The sequence below is a fragment of the Zonotrichia albicollis genome, chromosome 21 (assembly GCF_047830755.1).
Source record: "Zonotrichia albicollis isolate bZonAlb1 chromosome 21, bZonAlb1.hap1, whole genome shotgun sequence".
NCBI lineage: Eukaryota > Metazoa > Chordata > Aves > Passeriformes > Passerellidae > Zonotrichia > Zonotrichia albicollis.
Window position 1 is genome coordinate 11,709,986 of NC_133839.1, and position 16,781 is coordinate 11,726,766.

At 56.7% G+C, this 16,781-nt stretch overlaps 4 protein-coding genes across 12 annotated transcripts in view; 2 read left to right on the forward strand and 2 right to left on the reverse strand.

The window, feature by feature from the left end:
* Window positions 1–39: 39 nt before the first annotated feature.
* On the reverse strand, window positions 40–3,288 carry PPP6C (protein phosphatase 6 catalytic subunit). 2 transcript variants are annotated; one of them, XM_005491905.4, is made up of 7 exons: window positions 3,129–3,288; window positions 2,910–3,005; window positions 2,755–2,820; window positions 2,264–2,405; window positions 1,802–1,881; window positions 1,493–1,702; window positions 40–845 (listed from the first exon to the last, which is right to left on the reverse strand). In XM_005491905.4, exons 1-7 carry the CDS (start codon window positions 3,201–3,203, stop codon window positions 597–599), a joined length of 918 nt encoding a protein of 305 aa, XP_005491962.1. In that variant the 5' UTR covers window positions 3,204–3,288; the 3' UTR covers window positions 40–596. The 2 variants fall into 2 exon arrangements, with proteins under 2 accessions (XP_005491962.1, XP_005491961.2); XM_005491904.4 differs by having other exon boundaries at window positions 2,910–3,252.
* Window positions 3,240–8,258, forward strand: RABEPK (Rab9 effector protein with kelch motifs). The gene is made up of 7 exons (XM_005491903.4): window positions 3,240–3,396; window positions 3,533–3,669; window positions 3,744–3,896; window positions 3,975–4,136; window positions 4,382–4,531; window positions 4,710–4,859; window positions 5,016–8,258. The coding sequence occupies exons 1-7, from the start codon at window positions 3,338–3,340 to the stop codon at window positions 5,300–5,302; spliced, it is 1,098 nt and encodes a 365-aa protein (XP_005491960.2). The 5' UTR covers window positions 3,240–3,337; the 3' UTR covers window positions 5,303–8,258.
* HSPA5 (heat shock protein family A (Hsp70) member 5) lies at window positions 6,057–9,999 on the reverse strand. Of its 2 annotated transcripts, none has more exons than XM_074556277.1 (9): window positions 9,845–9,999; window positions 9,509–9,647; window positions 9,098–9,329; window positions 8,732–8,869; window positions 8,430–8,542; window positions 7,963–8,353; window positions 7,474–7,711; window positions 7,116–7,283; window positions 6,057–6,931 (listed from the first exon to the last, which is right to left on the reverse strand). In XM_074556277.1, the coding sequence occupies exons 2-9, from the start codon at window positions 9,622–9,624 to the stop codon at window positions 6,372–6,374; spliced, it is 1,956 nt and encodes a 651-aa protein (XP_074412378.1). In that variant the 5' UTR covers window positions 9,625–9,647; window positions 9,845–9,999; the 3' UTR covers window positions 6,057–6,371. The 2 variants fall into 2 exon arrangements, with proteins under 2 accessions (XP_074412378.1, XP_074412379.1); XM_074556278.1 differs by having other exon boundaries at window positions 9,829–9,919.
* A 41-nt stretch (window positions 10,000–10,040) lies between these two features.
* GAPVD1 (GTPase activating protein and VPS9 domains 1) overlaps window positions 10,041–16,781 on the forward strand; it is a 28,617-nt gene continuing 21,876 nt past the window's right edge. For 2 of the 7 annotated variants that reach the window (XM_074556268.1, XM_074556273.1), the window contains exons 1-3: window positions 10,536–10,691; window positions 10,820–10,868; window positions 16,268–16,464. In XM_074556268.1, the coding sequence (XP_074412369.1) occupies window positions 16,280–16,464 (185 nt within the window). In that variant the 5' untranslated portion in view covers window positions 10,536–10,691; window positions 10,820–10,868; window positions 16,268–16,279. The other 5 variants (XM_074556269.1, XM_074556272.1, XM_074556271.1 and 2 more) reach the window with 5 other exon arrangements.

Genomic DNA, 16,781 nt, shown 5'->3' on the forward strand with positions numbered 1-16,781 from the left:
CCCGCGCGCCCCGCCACAAAAACACAACAGAGCCTGGGAAAAATCCGAACAATGACTTTAATGTACAAATCCCGTCGCTGCAGCAGTTCGCGGGTTTAATCGGGATCCCGAGGCAAACGGAACAAACCGGGGACGGGGAACAGCCCTTGGACCGCTTTACTGGGATCCACGGAACACTCGGAAAAGGCTGGCTCGGTCCTGCGCCGCGAGCGCAGCACGGGCAGCCCCGGCCCCGCCGCGCACCGGGCACTGACTTTGCTGCTGAAATCTCTTAAAACTTACCAAAAACAAAAAGCTGAACAAGAGAGCGGCCCGAGCGGCTCCCGCAGCGTGGTGGTTAAAGGAATCGGTTCATCTAACCCAGGACTAGGCGAGGACTACATGCAGTAGTACAAATCTCAAGGACATATTACAAATACTCTGAAATTAATCTAGGGGTGGGGAAAAAAACTTGCTACAGACACCATAATACACAATAAATTTAGATAATTTAAAAATAAAAAAGGCAAGAGGCAGCATTTCAGCAGCAAAGTGCTCAATAAAAAGTATATTGTAAAGGGGCAGGACAGGGAGAGGTGACAGCAGGCGGGCGGGGCTCAGAGGAAGTACGGCGTGGTTGTCCTGGGAGGAATGACACGCTCTGAGTCTGGAACTGCGCGGAATAACTTTGGTTCTCTTGTATTTACATCTTTAAAGACCATGATGGACGCGATGTTCCCGCAGCGGTAGCAGTAGTTGGGGGCTGACCATACCGTTACCAACTTCTCATCAAACATGAATTTGTATCCTTCGTGGACGAGCTGGTGCGCTCTGCAGATCAGCTTCAGGTTGTTGATGTGAACAAACTGCAAGGGAAGGGGGAAGGTGAGCTCAGCGTGGCCCGAGCGCCGCTGCCCCAGCACATGCTGCTCCTGGGCTGGCCCCACAGCAGGACAGAGAGCACAGCAGCGCTGGGCACCCAGCACTGAGACACCCTGGGACCTACAGGTGGGAACAGCTGACACGCAGGCAGCAGGGCTGGGCTGTCCCCAGGCTGAGCCCTTCCTGACCGTGCTGTGCCAGGGCCACAGGACAGCACAGGCTGAGCCTGGCAAGGCCACTGTGTAGAGCCCTGAGGAGTCTGCTCAGTGCAGACACAACAAAATTAACTCAAGAATTGCTTTAAAAAGGGTATTTTTCTCCTAGATCCTTAGGAAAGCATTGCACGCAGAGCCCAGGGACACTAGTGAGTCCCACCACATCACACTTTTCAAAAGCAAGATGGGTATTAGTGCATCTGGCAGTTACATTTGTGCTTTTAGGTTCAAGTGGCTCATTTTTTCCAGCTGGCACAAGCCAAGCTTCTCCACCAGACCACCACGAGTTACTGGCAGAGGTGTGACAGGGCAGTTCAGTGCCCTGCTTTGCCCTTGCTCCACCCAAACCCCACACTGAGCTGAGCCCCTCAGCTCCCAGCCCACGCTGGGCTGTGTGGCCCTGAGCAGGGAGTTACCTCGTTGGTGACCTTGGCCCCGAAGAGCCAGCCTGCCCCACGGGGGCTGATGGCCCACGTGTCCACGTCCTCGGGGTCTGACCACACCAGGTCGCAGAAGGCGCCTTTGTGAGGGATCTCCTGGTTGCGCTCGATGGTCCGGATCTGGTCCAGGGTCTTGATGTCTGGGGAGAGGCCCCCGTGCACACACAGGATCTGCTCGTCTATCAACTGCAGGGGAACGACACGAGCACCTCAGCATGGCTGGCGGGGGAGCCCCAGCTCACAGCTCCCACCAGGACAATGTGTTAGCGTGGTGTTTGCACTTACAGCTGCTATTGTGAGCATGTCAAACACTTTGGTGCAGTATCTCCAGGCGTTCGCGTTCCCGTATTTGGTTTGGCACTCGTCTGTTGGAGAGAACAGTTTTATTCCTTGTGGATCAGAGGAAACAGGCAGAGCAAACACTGACAGCAGAAGCTGCACACCCACACGAGCCCTGCCAGGAGCCCTGTGCTGGGTCCTGCTGCTGGCCAGGACCAGCTCCAGCAGCAGGAGGGACCGAGCACCTCCTGCTCTGCCTGTGCCTGAATGTGGCACCAGAGCACAAGCAGAAACCCCAGGTGCCAGAGGAAAAGAGCAGCAAGATCTGCCTTAAACACATTCCATTTCAGAAACACAGTGACCTTGTTACCAAAGGACAGCCCTGGAGCCCGTGTCCCCCCCACCCCCCTGGGCACCCTTGCCAGGGTTTCCCGAGGCAGAGGAGCTGCAGGCACAGGCAGCACTCACCGTAGAACCCGTACACCTGGGTGATCTGCCTGCTCTCGTGGTTGCCTCGCAGCAGCGTGATACGGTCAGGCCACTTGGCTTTTAGTGCAAGGAGGTACGTGAACGTCTCGAGGCTGTAATACCCCCGGTCTACAAAGTCCCCCTGAAGGCACATGGAGAAAGGGCACAGTGACACATCCGCTCCCCATCCTCCCTGCCGCAAAGGAACCCAGCGCTGGAGGGCACCGGCACCTGCTGGGACCCGCGGCGGCTCCGGGCACTGGAGCGTCAGCTGTGGGCTGGGCACTCCCCTCTCCGCTGTCCTGACGTGACCCCGGGACACGCGGGCAGGGCAGGGCAGGGCAGGACGCTCTGCCTCACCCCGCGGGGCTCCCGGCAGTACAACCGGCGGGCGGGAGCCAACACCGGCGCCGGGCGGGGCCCGGGACTCGGGAGCCCCTCGGGGTTTCAGCCCCTGTCAAACCCGGCGGGGCCGCGCCCAGCGCACCTACCATGAAGATGTAGTTGGTGTCGGGGACCTGCCCGCCGGTCCGGAACAGCTCGCACAGGTCATAGAACTGCGGGGGGAGAGAGGCGTGAGGGGCACCGGGCATCGGCACCGACCCCGGCCCGGGGCTGCACCGGGAGCGGCCCGGCCCGGCCTTACCTGCCCGTGGATGTCCCCGCAGACGGTGACGGGCGTAGACACGGGCTGGACGTTGGACTCCTCCAGCAGCAGGTCACAGACATAGTCACAGAGGCGCTGCGGGACGGAGCGGGGCAGGGTCGGGGTCAGCGCCGGGACCACCGGCACCGCCCGCTCCGACCCGCCCGGCAGCGCCCACCCCGGTCCCGGCCCGCCCCGGCCCCGCCGCCGCGGCCGCACCTTGAGGTCGTTCTCGGGCAGGTACTTGCAGAGCCGCGCGATCTCCACGTACTTGTCCAGGTCCAGCGGCGCCATCTTGGCACGGGTCGGGCAGAAGCGGGCCCCCCCCGCCACTTCCGGGCGGCGGAGCGCGCCGCCGGCGCGGGCGGAAGCGCAGGGCACTTCCGGCGGCACTTCCGGCCGGCCGGCCCGGCAGCGGCCCCGCCGCCATGGCGCCGCGGGCGCTGCCGCTTCTGCAGCCGGGGCGGCGGCCGCGCCCGGGACAGTGGTGAGCGCGGCGGGGGCACCGGCGGCACGGCGCTGGGAGGGCGGGGGCGGTGGGGGGATAGCGATGAGCGGGGCGGCGGGACCGGCGGGAGCCCGGGCTGGCCCAGCCCGCGCTGAGCGCCGCCCTCGCCCCGCAGGTACCGGCTGAGCCCGCGCGGGGAGCGGCCCCGCGGCCGCGTGGGACTCGGCTGCCTCCTCCTGCCCGGCCGCGTCCTGCTGCTGGGCGGTGCCGACCCCGCCGGGGCCTTCGCGGACGCGCATTTCGTGGAGCTGGGTGAGGGCCGGGCCGGGCCGGGGACCGGGACCGGGACCGGGACACCGGGACCGATCGCCTGTTCCCGTCCACAGCTCCGCTGCGCTGGGTCCCCGCCGGCTGGCGCGGACTGAGGCCGCGCTACGAGCACGCCACCATGCTGCCCGCCGCTGGCCCCCCGCGCCTCTGGGTGTTCGGCGGAGCGCACCCCGCCGGGAACCGCTGCTGCGTTCAGGTGCTGGACCCCGGTGAGTGCCCCGGGCCGCGGGACGGGCCCGGCCTCCGTGCCCGTGTTGGTTGCTCGGTTAATCAAGTGTCTTAACCAGAAATAGGAACGTGGGAGAGCCCTGCAGTGAGGGGGGAGCAGCCGCAGCCTCGGACATTCCACACGTCCTCGGCGGCCATCGGGGCCCGGCTCTTCGTGTTCGGGGGTGGAGACAAGGGAGCGGAGCCGGTGAAGGACCAGCGGCTGCACGTGTTCGACACAGGTACCTCCCGCTGGGGCACGGGAGCGCTGCCTTGGGGTGTAGCCGGAGGGCTGGAATTGCTGAGCTCTGTTTGGAGTTCAGAGATGGATGGGTGGCTGTTCCTCTCTTGACAGGCCCTTATGTTCATGTGCTCACTGGGACTTCAGACCCCGGCTTGGATGGGAAGCCTCGGCAGGGCTCTGGGGTTGCTGGTCTGTAGAATTTCCAGAGTTTTGTTCCTAATGCCCTTGTGCTCCCATTTTTAGCCACCCTGGCCTGGTCCCAGCCAGAGACTCATGGTGATCCCCCTTCCCCTCGGCATGGACACGCCGTGGTTGCAGTTGGGACCAAACTCTTCATCCATGGAGGTTTAGCTGGAGATGTTTTTTACAATGACCTGTTCTGCATTGACACTAGTAAGTGTGGATGGAGGTACTGCAGGGCAGTACCTGTGAGCTGTGCTTTGATTGGGGGGATGTTTTTTCTGAAATGCTAGTTCTTAAGTGCTTAAAGTATTACCTTCTTTGTTTAAATCAACAAACTGCGTGGGGTTTGTGTAATGCATAACCCTGGAGGTGTTGTTTCCTGCACCAGATGACATGAGATGGGAGAAGATCCCAGCCACTGGGGATGTCCCTGGAGGAAGGGCATCCCACTCCTCGGCAGCATTCCAGGAGCACGTGTACATTTTTGGTGGAATAGGTCCAGATGGGACACTGGATACTACGTACAAGTATCACACAGGTAGGGAGCTGCTCTCAGGGTGCCAGGGAAGATGCCGGGCAGCTGGGGAGCACATTACCTGCTCAAGCCCTGGAGTTCCAGCACTGCAGGACTGAATGCATGGTGTCACTGCCTGGTGTGTGATGTTTAAGCTGTGACTGTATCTTTGCACTGCAGGAAGGCAGCACTGGACGCTCCTACAGTTTGAGTCTCCCCTGCCCAGCGGGAGGCTGGACCACGCCATGTGTGTCATTCCCTGGCAGGCTGGGGCACACGGGGACACAGGAGGGACCCCAGCTGGGACAGAGCCCCCTGTGGCAGCAGCTGACAGAGCTGAGCCCCTCCAGCAGGGCCTGCGAGAGGGCCGTGCTGAAGACACCTCTGTCCATCTGCTGTTCGTGTTTGGGGGCATGGACACCCAGGGGCACATTCACAGGGACTGCCTGGTCACCCTCATCGAGTAGAGTCCCCACAGCACCAGCCTCGGCCCCTGGGGCTACCTGTGCCCCCTAACCGTGTCCTTACCCTGGGGCAGCTGGCACAGTGCCCCTGGGGGACAGGGGCTCTGCCTGAGCAGGGTCCTGCTGCAGCCCCAGCCCAGGGAACATGGCAGGAGCCAAGGTGTTTTGAGGCACTGCTGGAGCTGGCACCAGACAAGGCCATTCTGGACTTAACTAATCCCATGGATTGGATAAGGATCAGTTAAATAAAGAGACCAAATTTCAATTAGGCTTCTTTTTTTTTCTAAGAACCTTTATTAGGTGTAAACTAGTTTTCACTGTTGAGAAAACTGGTCTGTTTCATATGACACTTTATTAAAAGCTCTCAAGTTTTAATACTGCAGGAAAACATAATTAAGCCAAGCTCCTCCCTCACTGCTGGGCACCACCACTACAGCCTGCAATGGGCTCTGGTGGATAACCTCCCTCTCCCAGCTCAATAAAAGCTGCCCCTTCAGCAGTTACTCAGGCTTGATCTCCCCTTCCTTATCAGGATCTGTTGTAAAACTGAAGTGAGGTCCAAGTCCACCCTCTCCCTTCAGAAACTGAACCCCAGTTCACCTCAAGGCAACAGAGGCCCAGCTCCTGCTTTCAAACCTCCCACTCTCCAGGAGCCCATGAAAGGTGACCTTGAGGGGGTGAGCTGCACTCCATCCTTCAGGGTTAATCCAGATCCTGGCTGGAGCTGGGTCATGGACATCACAGAACCAGAACAGAGTCCAGTGTAAATAACAAATTTATTGTGGTCACTCCAGGTAGAAAAGCTCTACACCAAGTTCACATGACCAAGTTGTTAAATAGAATGTTCCACTGCCAATACTTCTAAACCCACATTTACACTCCCACCCCGCTCCCCTCCCCAGACATCGAGCAACTGCTAACGAAAAGCAGGATACAGCCACGTCGGGCTAGCGGTTCCAGCTCCACTCACGAGTGAAGATTCAAAGTTACATTCCAAATTAAGAGTTCAATATTTTAAACAAGTGTTCCTGAGTCCAATATATACACACACCACATTCGGGGACACCGGTATCTACAACTCGTCCTTCTCTGCTGCCTCCTCCTCGCTGGGCGGGGGGCCGGCGCTGCCGTACAGCTTGCTCACGATGGGCTGAACCACCTCCTCCAGCTCCTTCTTTTGTGCTTTGAAATCTTCTATGTCCCCATCCTGATGGCTTTCCAGCCACTCGATCTTTTCCTCCACTGCTTTCTCTATTGTTTCCTTGTCCTCAGAGGACAGCTTCCCACCCAGCTTCTCCTTGTCCCCAATCTGGTTCTTCAGGGAATAGGCGTAGCTTTCCAGCTCATTCCGGGCATCGATGCGCTCCTTCAGCTTCTTGTCTTCCTCGGCAAACTTCTCAGCATCGTTGACCATCCTCTCGATCTCCTCTGGTGTCAGCCTGTTCTGGTCGTTGGTGATGGTGATCTTGTTCTTGTTGCCGGTGCCCTTGTCCTCGGCCGTGACACGGAGGATCCCGTTCACGTCGATCTCAAAGGTGACCTCGATCTGGGGCACGCCACGAGGGGCAGGAGGGATTCCCGTCAGATCAAAGGTGCCCAGGAGATGGTTGTCCTTGGTCAGGGGACGCTCACCTGCGACAAACAATGACACAGGGTTACTTTCTTGCCCAGCTGTGGCCTGTACTTTGTGAAACCGTGAGTGACACAGTTCCATGAACAAAGTACCTACAGCCTTTGTGACAATCAGGAACAAGAATGAAAACCCTACAGCACACAGATTCCAGCTGTCACATGGGCCACCGCAGCTGACACCCACCTTCATAGACCTTGATGGTCACAGTTGGCTGGTTGTCAGAAGCTGTGGAGAAGATCTGAGACTTCTTGGTGGGAACAACGGTGTTTCTTGGGATCAGCTTGGTCATGACGCCTCCAACGGTCTCAATGCCAAGAGTCAGGGGACAGACATCGAGCAAGACCAAGTCACCTGGAACAGATCAAAGGCAAGGCTGTGACACAACTTCAACACAAATCACAACGCTGCAGACAAGATCCTGAGGCCTCAGGGGCACAGAACTCCAAGGACTGGAAGAGATCCAAGTTTGTCTGCATTTGCTTGTCAATGCCCAACATCCATTGTTGAGTCAACTCTTGGGTGGCAGTGAAGGTGCCATTACCTGTATCCTGGTCCCCAGAGAGCACTCCAGCCTGCACGGCCGCGCCGTAGGCCACAGCCTCGTCTGGGTTAATGCCACGAGAAGGCTCCTTCCCATTGAAGAACTCTTTAACGAGCTGCTGGATCTTGGGGATGCGAGTTGATCCACCAACCAAGACAATCTCATCAATATCAGACTTCTTCAGGTCAGAATCTTCCAGGACTTTCTGAACAGGCTTCATAGTGGAACGGAACAGGTCCTGCAAAGATAAAATCCCAAGGATTGTGAGACACTATTCCCAGCAACTCCATTGTGCAGCCCCAGGGGTACAAAGTACAACCACTACAGAGCAGAGATGCCAAACTGAGGCCCAGCTCCCTGGCAGGAACAGCTGCCTGCTTACACAGAGTTATTTATACTCCAAAGTGCAGTGTCACAGCATGAGATGCTGCACATTCCCCAGTCCCAATCCAAAGCTGAGGCTGTGTAACTTTACCTTTCTAAACTTACCATGTTCAGCTCCTCAAACTTGGCTCGAGTGAGTGTCTCTGAAAAATCTTCTCCTTCAAAGAAGGACTCTATTTCAATCCTGGCCTGGTGCTGAGATGACAAAGCTCTCTTGGCCTTCTCCACCTCCCGCCTCAGCTTCTGCACAGCTCTGTTATCCTTCCTAACATCTTTGCCAGTTTTCTTCTTGTAGAGCTTGATGAAGTGCTCCATAACACGCTGGTCAAAGTCTTCTCCACCCAGGTGAGTGTCTCCATTAGTAGCCACAACTTCAAAGACTCCATTGTCAATTGTGAGGAGGGACACATCAAAAGTTCCACCGCCCAGGTCGAATACAAGGATGTTCTTCTCTCCCTCTCTCTTGTCCAGTCCATAAGCAATGGCAGCAGCTGTTCTGTAGAGGGAACAGGCTGTCAGGGCTGGGGACCAGCCCACAGCTCCCCTGGGGCAGGACAGGGTGGGCTACTCACGGCTCGTTGATGATGCGCATCACGTTGAGCCCCGCGATGGTGCCCGCGTCCTTGGTGGCCTGGCGCTGGGCATCGTTGAAGTAGGCTGGCACCGTGACAACAGCGTGGGTCACCTGAGCAGGGAGGGACAGCTTTGTTACAGTCTGTGAGCAACGCTGGAACAAGCAGCCCATCCTCAGAGATGAAGAGCCAGCAGCACTGACTGGTTTGGGATGGCAAGGTCAGTCCTGGCTCAGCCTACCCTTCTCCCATTTCCTAAAGCTGCTAATCCAAGTTGTTACCAGTGTTTCCTGTGCACTTACTTTCTTCCCCAAGTAAGCCTCTGCTGTTTCCTTCATCTTCGTCAGGACCATTGCAGAAATTTCTTCAGGAGCAAATGTTTTTGTCTGTCCACCTCCAACATCAACCTGAATATGGGGCTTGGCTTTCTTCTCAACCACCTGAGGAGAACAAAGGATGCTGTCTCATTCAACCATTCCAAACTGTTCCCATGGTTCTTTCTAAAAATCAAGCCAAAGCTCTATGACAGGCATAACCTGAGTGCAGCTAACTCCAGGAACTGTTGTTTACACACCAATCCTCCCATGGGGCACTGTGAGCAGATGCCTCTTCTGGCCCGAACTGCAGTCCTCCCCTCCAGCCCCCCTGCCTCTGCACTCGGGGCCCACCTTGAAGGGCAGGTACTTGATGTCCTGCTGCACGGAGGGGTCGTTCCACGTGCGGCCGATGAGCCGCTTGGCATCGAATACGGTGTTCTCCGGATTGGACGTGAGCTGGTTCTTGGCAGCATCCCCGATCAGGCGCTCCCCCTCGGGGGTGAAGGCCACGTAGGACGGTGTGATGCGGTTCCCCTGGTCATTGGCGATGATTTCCACGCGTCCGTTCTTGAAGACGCCCACGCTGGGGTTGGGGGGGAACGGAACGGTCAGGCGGGGCCGCGGCCTGCACACATCCCCCCCCCCACCTCCCCTTCTGCTCCTCCCCACGCCCTCCCGGGCCCGCAGGCGCTTCCCCGCAGCTCCCGCAGGCCCTGCCCGCCCAGAAGGGCCCGGCCGCCCCCCGTGCCCGTCCCCACGCACCAGGAGTAGGTGGTGCCCAGGTCGATGCCCACCACCGTGCCCACATCCTCCTTCTTCTCCTCGTCGTCCGCCCAGACGGCGCCCAGCGCCAGCAGCGTCAGCAGCAGAAGCCTCATCCCGACCGCTCACCTGCGCCCACCTACCGAGAGGCCGCCGGTTACACAACGGAGGCGCCACGTGCGTGGCCGCCCCGCTCACCCCTCCCCGCGCCGCAACCACCCAGCCCCCACCATGCGGAATCACCCCCGGTCCTCACCCCATCTCTCCGTGCCCCCAACCGCCATCCCCCCCGCAGCGGCCCAGCCCCGTGCGGCCCTTACCGCACCCGGCCCTCACCGTGCAGAAACGCCGCGCCCCGATCTCCGCTGAGCCGCCAGGCCGCGCCGCCCGCCCTTTTATACCTTCCGTTACCCCTTCGTGGAGCCTCTCCATTGGCTGCCGCGCCCTCGCTGGAGCTTCTCCATTGGCCGGTTGCTACCAAGCTGGCCTCCCGCGATTGGCGAGCACCGCGCGGCCGCTCCGCCGTGCCCGGCGCGCCCCCCTCGCGCCGCCCCATTGGTTCCACCCGCCGACCGCGGCCACAGAGAAGCGTGAGCCAAGCGGAGCGTCCCCATTGGCTGGGCGGGACCACGGCCGCAGGGTGGGGGGGGCACTTCTGGAAGTTTCCATGGTTACCGGCCGGGGGGGATAACCCGCCGGTGGGGGGGGCGCCGACGCTCCCGGGGCACCGGGGGTACGGGCGGTACCGGGGCACTGTCGGGGGGGAGGCGCGGGGAGGTTGGAGCCGGGCCGGCATCATGGCCGGGCCGTGCAGGGTCTCCGGGCAGAGCCCCCCCCACCGGGCATGAGGTGACACGCGTGTGCCCAGCGCCCCGAGGAGACACCGGGACCCGTCCCCGGGCGGCCGCTGCCCGCCCCGCCGCTGCCAGCAGGTCACGAGGCCCCGCCATGTCGCGACACCGAGCCCCGCACGCATAAGCCGGGGCCGGGCGGAGCCGGGGCTGACGGCGGAGCGAAGCTCCAGGAGCGGTCCCGGCTCCGCCCGGCCCTCGGCCCGCTCCGCCTCGCTCCGGCCCCGCTGCCGGTGCCGGCCCCGGGACTACAAGTCCCAGGAGCGCCGTCGCCGCCTGCGCAGTGCCGCGCCCGCCCGGGCCGCAGCGGGAGCCGCCGGGGCGCTGGCCGGGTAGGGACACGCTCGAATCCCGCGACAGCGCTCGGCTTCCTCCCCCGAGGAGGAGGAGGGAGAGGAGGAGGGAGCGGTGGGAGGAGGAGGAAGGCCCGGGGCCTGACAAAACGCTTTGGTTTTTCCAGGGCAGCGAGAGGAAAGGCGGGCAGCCGAGCAGAGACGGAGCCGCGGAGGGTATGTCGGGTGGGTCTGTCGCGATAGGGCGCCGGGAGGCGGCGGAGCGGCGCGGGGCCGGCGGCAGAAGTTGTCGGTGCGGTTTGCCGGGGCTCCTCCGTGCCCTTCTCGCCGGGCCAGCCCTGCCCTGCCCGCCCGGCCGGTCCGGGCACCGCGCTCCGCTGCGGGGGCACTCGCGGAACCGGAGCCCTCGGAGCGGGGCCCTCGCGGCGCCGGGAGCCGCTCGTGCCGCCGCTCCTGCGTGGCTTTTGTGTCGGGCAGGTTTAAAACTTGAAACTTGACCAGTGCCGTGACTTCCCTTTTTGGTCCCTCGCAGACCCCTGGGGCTGGAGAGCTCCGTGCAGGCTGTATCGGGGGTTTTCTTGCAAAGTCATGATACCGCGCTCTGAGAGCTGTTGGGATGGAGCTCTCGGAGCAGGCATGTGACATTTCACTTGCTGATAGGTAAAGTGCTGTTTTGGCGGACGATGCAGCTCACTCACGAGCAGAAGCTGCAATTTGGAGAGGATGGAGGGGAAATGGCAGGGGCAGTCCATGAAATCTGAAATATTCTGTAAAAGCAGCAGGATGGTGGCTTTAGGAAACACTTTCAACTGCTGCAGCTGAGGAGGGTTCAGAATTGTTTAAGGTGCTCAACACACGGATTTTGATGTGATATTTGTCAGATAATGGAGAATATACTCTCCTCAGTAGCATCTGCCCTTCCTTGCAGATGCGAAGGGAGCTGCTCTCAGGAGAACAATTTGGTTTTGTCAGTTTGTGCAGCTTCAAGTTCTGCACTTGCTCTGGCTGAAAGTTTATTATTGTGATCCTCACCTGAAGGGAACTCCACTTTCTGGCATCACAAGCTACTGGAATAGATTTTAGCATGGTTATGTGCTTTTGCTGATTTTATTCAACATGGCAATGCCACAATAGATGGCATTGGCAGTGCCATAATTTATTAGCCAGCTGATCCTGTCCTTTACTGATGATTTCTGTTATGTGACATGAGAAATGAGGTTCTCCTCACACGTGGATATGGACAGTATGTCCTGGGCTAGTTGAGAGCAGCCTCTGGGCAGAAACAAGGGAGGGGATGAGTTTCTTGTTAATGACAATTAGACAGTGGACCTGCATTTTGTGTGTCACACACGTGTTTGAGCTGGTGGGTGCTGTAACGTGAGGGTTCAGCAGTGAGCCCTGGGTCATGGTGAACCATCCTGCTGGAAAAGGGCTCTGCTAGGAGAGATGGGCAGTTATATTGTGTTGAGAAATAAGGCTTGTGAGAAGCTACTATAGATATTAATGAGGAAGGGGGTACTTCATCAGGGCTGAATTAGCTTGGAAGCCATTCAGGCTTGCTTGGGAGTTATTTTTCAGCAGGATGGAGGGATTTTGCCTTGCCCTGCCCTGCCTATGTTAGATGTGCCCAAACTTGCTCTGGAAGTTGAGTTTGCATAGTGAGACTCAGGAGGAGCAAGTAACCCTGAGCAGGAAACACAGGAGGAGGATCTGGTGTACCAGCAGAGTTCACCACTTTACCTAATCTCTTTTCTGTCACTGAATCACAGAAACATGCAAGAGAGATGTGTGTTCCTGTACGCCACAGGATGAACCCATGACATTGTGAGATGGAGTTCAGCACCTGAAGATTCAATGTCATGTTCTCCAGGACTTTATGAGTGGGAGACAATCTGTGTCCTGTGTTCATCAAAGGACAGACTGCCTCAGGTTCTGAACAAATGTGTGCTGCCAGCAGGGCAAGGCATCTGGGATGCTGTCAGGTCATGCAGCCTTTGTTGTTGATATGTGGAGCATCATGAAGGGAAGTTGTCTGAGTTGTTGTGCTAAGCTGCTCTTACTGTGTCACAGTTACTTGTAGGTTCCTGAGTAGTCTTGAAATAGCTGACAGAAAATGGAATTGTTTCCATATCAACATGAAATCCCAGGATTGAAAAGTAATCCGCACATAGCACAATTTTACATATCTGTTGTTCCTTCAGCCATAGCAGGCTGTTGGATATCTAAATATCCTAAAGTGACTCCTTTATATAGCTGTGTACAGATATTTGCTATTTCAGGTGTTGTGCCTGGTGTCATAAACCAGATTGCTGGGTAATTACAGGCACCTTTTTGTTTATGAGCAGCTGATAAGGTAATCTGGCAAATGAGGAATCAGCAGAGGCTCTGCTCTGGAGCTGTTCCATGGTGTGTGTGTCACTGAGTGTGGCTGTGGCCAAGTGCTCTGGAGTGCACTTTGTGGAGCCTGGTCAGAGGATGCAGCTGCTGTCTCTTTGTTCTGCTGAGAAGGGAAGAGATTTTGGGGAGGAGCAGCGTGTGTCAGGTAGGTGTGTTAGTGGTACAATAACTTGTTCTTTCAGGACAAGCTGTGTGGGTAATAGCAGTGTCTGAAGAGAGGAGTAGAGTGTGCAACTTGCCCAACTGGGTTTTTGGGTGTTCTTCCCTGAGCCTTGCTGAAGTGCATTGTGTATTAAACTGCTGCTTTACATCCCTGCTGTTCCCAGGTCTGCCAGGGACCTCAGGTGGAGACAGAGCCGTTTGTGCCCTTGCTTGCTGTGCATCTGTGGCTTCAGAACAATTCATTTAAAAGCTGGTGGAAGGCAGCGATGAGGTGTTCCTCTGCACAGAACTGGATCTCAGCAACAACCCTTGCAGCTGAGCCACTTTGATTTTTATGGAGGTTCCCAGGCTGGGGAAGCTGCTGATCCAGTTTTCTTGTACATAGGGTGAAAGCTGCTGTCATGCAGCTGTCCTGTGGATTGACAGAAAACCCTGTGGATTTTCACAGCTCTTGACAAAGCAGTGGCACACAGTAACCTGCTGTGCTCAGTTCTGAATCAATTCTGCTCTGGCTTTCGTTATTTCTGCTGTTCTGCAGCAGAGGCAGATAAGACACACACGTGGGTAGTGGCCAACTGATGGGGTGTTATCAGGTAGTCACAGGACCAGTATATTTAGCAGCACAGATGCAGCTAAGGGTGCTCTTTGGAGCCTTGTTTTGGGCCTGGAGTTGAGAGAGGCAATTAGTTTTAAAGGAGAAATCAGAATGCACAGCAGTTGGCAACTGCCCTCTCAGGGCCTCAGTGTCTGCTCTTCATGAGGAGGTGCCCAAATTGTTCCTCTGTTGGGTGCTGACCTCACGTTCCAGCAGGGTGAGGTTTCTGCTGTCAGTGTTTTTCAGGTGACATCACAAATGGTGCAGTGCAGGAGTCTGAGCTCTTTTTGCTGGGCAGGTGGGTTAATGTGTGTGTCCCTGCACTCTGTGGGGCTGTGTGGACTTGTGCTGACAGGGCTTGTGGAGCTTGCTCTGACCCGTGGGCAGAGGAGGAAGGAGCAGAGCACCTTCCTCAGAGGCTGCTTAGGGAGCTTTGCCCATCCCTGTGCTGGAAACATCTCTAACAAACAAAACCAGAAAAAGACCCTAAGTGAAATCAGGAGAAATTGCTTGTTAGTGTAGGAAACACCTCAGGAGTTGTTTAATCAGCTTGGCTGCTCTTAAACCAGTGACACAAAAATAGAGACTTGTTTTGAAATTTGGCAAAGCAAAGGACTGTAGGCAGGGGCTACAGGCCCTTCCTAGGGGTACTCCATGTGGGTCTCCTCTTCCTTCCCAAACTTGCTTAGAAGCAGGAGATCCACTTGGAGTGACTTTCTGTCCAGGAAAGTGGGGACTGTGGGTTGACACCTGAAAGTGGAAAATGCCAACGAAAACTGTTCAGTTTGATCAAATATGAGCAGCTCTTGAGCACAGCCCTACAGTGGGAAGCTCTGAAAAGGCAGAAGGCAGCTCTGCAGGTCTTGTTTGTGTGTGCTTTTATGGCTTCACCTTCTTTTTGCAGGCTGATAGCACTGTCTCACAGCCTAAAGACTGGTTACTATTGTGTTTGCAGGCAGTAGCAAGTTTACTGCTGGTTTGTTGTTTTGTTTTTTTTTTTTTTTTTGCAAGCTCTTAAGTTCTGAGACTAAAAATAAATTTGTTGCAAGAAGTTATTATTTGTTTCACAAAGAACTTTGGCAGCAATAGCAATGTTTCTTCTTCTAATCATTTCTCTGAGACTGTCCCAGTTAAAAACATCTGAATTAGCACATCCCTCAAGTTCCTGTCGTAATCTCATTTTTGGATGCATCAGCTGTAGCCTCTGGTTAGGGTTGCTGAATTTCGTTTGGGGTCTTTTTGAGTTTGGGGTTTTTTTAAAGAGCTTTATACCCAGTTTTCTGTGTTTGCTAGGAATGGCCTTTAAACCTTGGGGTGTAATAAAATTGCAATTTTTTTAATGCATAGTGACAGCTTCTCTGTTCATATCTGCCTGGCTTCTGGTTGTGAGGTTAAAACTGTCGATGAAAGGACTTAATTACAGAAGGAGCAGTGATGGTTGTCAGTGCACCTGGTTGTCAGGCTGCAGAAACCCAGCAAATGGGACACCTGTGCCTAATGAGGGAGCTAATCTGTATTCTTCAGTGAGGATCACCTCCTGCTCTGCTGAGCACTGAAACAGATCTTTAAAACACTGGCAGGGGAGAGCACTGGGCCAGCACGTGGTATTCCAGCCCATTATTTTTGTTTCTCAAGCATGGTCTGAAGGGGTTTGTGAAGCAAGGCTTGTCCAGAGTCACTGCAGGTTGTGGGAAGTAAGTTTTTGTTTTGACTGTAGCATTGCTTTGAAGGGAGCCCTGTGACATCTCCGTTACTGATACACGTAACATACTGTGGTCTGTTACAGGTGAAATCTGTCTCAATCCCTGTCCTTCCCAAATTAGCTGCTGTGGCTGTTAGTTCTAGTGGGGAAGACATGAAGCAGTTAACCATCAATTCTGAGATCCCAGCACCCAGGTCCTTGGGTAGTGCTGGGTTGTGTGGATGGGCTTTAGGGTGAAGGAGTCTGTTCCCAGACAGTGAGTGGGAATGGGGGCTGCTCTCCCTCTCCCTGAACTTGTGTCACCTGAGCTGTGGCCAGGGCCACGTGTCCCCAGGTAAGGCCAGGTGCAGCTGAGGTGTGGTCAGGGCTGTGGCAGGGCTGTGCTCCGTTCCTGCTCACCAGGGCGAGCTGAAAATACCTTCAGCTTCTGTGCCAGTGGGCCTGCTGTGTGCCAGACAGTGGAGCTGGCACTGGGAACCTCCACTGAGAGCATGCCTCAGCAGGGTGGGGTTGAGGAGGGCACAGCAGCGTGCCCTGCCCCGGTGAGCCTGTGCCCACTGCAGGGCTGGCAGGGCTGACCCTGCTGGGCTGACCCACACTGCTCTGTGTGCCAGACAATGGAGCTGGCACTGGGAACATTTATTGGGAGTGTGCCTCAGCAGGGTGGGATTGAGGAGGGCACAGCAGCGGGCCCTGCCCCAGTGAGCCTGTGCCCACTGCAGGGCTGGCAGGGCTGACCCTCGCTGCTCTGTGTGCCAGGGCTGGGGCACCATGGTGAAGCTGGACATCCACACGCTGGCCCACCACCTGAAGCAGGAGCGGCTGTACGTGAGCTCGGAGAAGGCGCTGATCCAGCGCCTCAACGCCGACGTGCTGAAGACGGCGGAGCGGCTCTACCGCACGGCCTGGATCTCCAAACAGCAGCGCATCAACCTGGACAGGCTCATCATCACCAGGTACTGCCCACCCTCTGCCAGCCCTCACAGCCTGCAGGCCCTGCTGTGCTGGCATAACCATGTGGGGCTGTAAGCCAAACCTCAGCTGGGGAATCTCACACCAAAAGGTACTTGTTGGCCATTGAAGCAATTGGTTTTTTAATACCCGTGTTAGTTTTGCTTCTGTTCATGAGAGCAAGCTATCCAGAATTTGAAATAATTTGTAGTAACTGTCTGGAAAGACTTTTTGCTCTGTGGCAGCCTGGTTTATAGAGAGATCACATGGTGTCTCTTAGCAAGTTTGTTTACTTAAGAGTTACTTAAAGTGTTTCAATGTT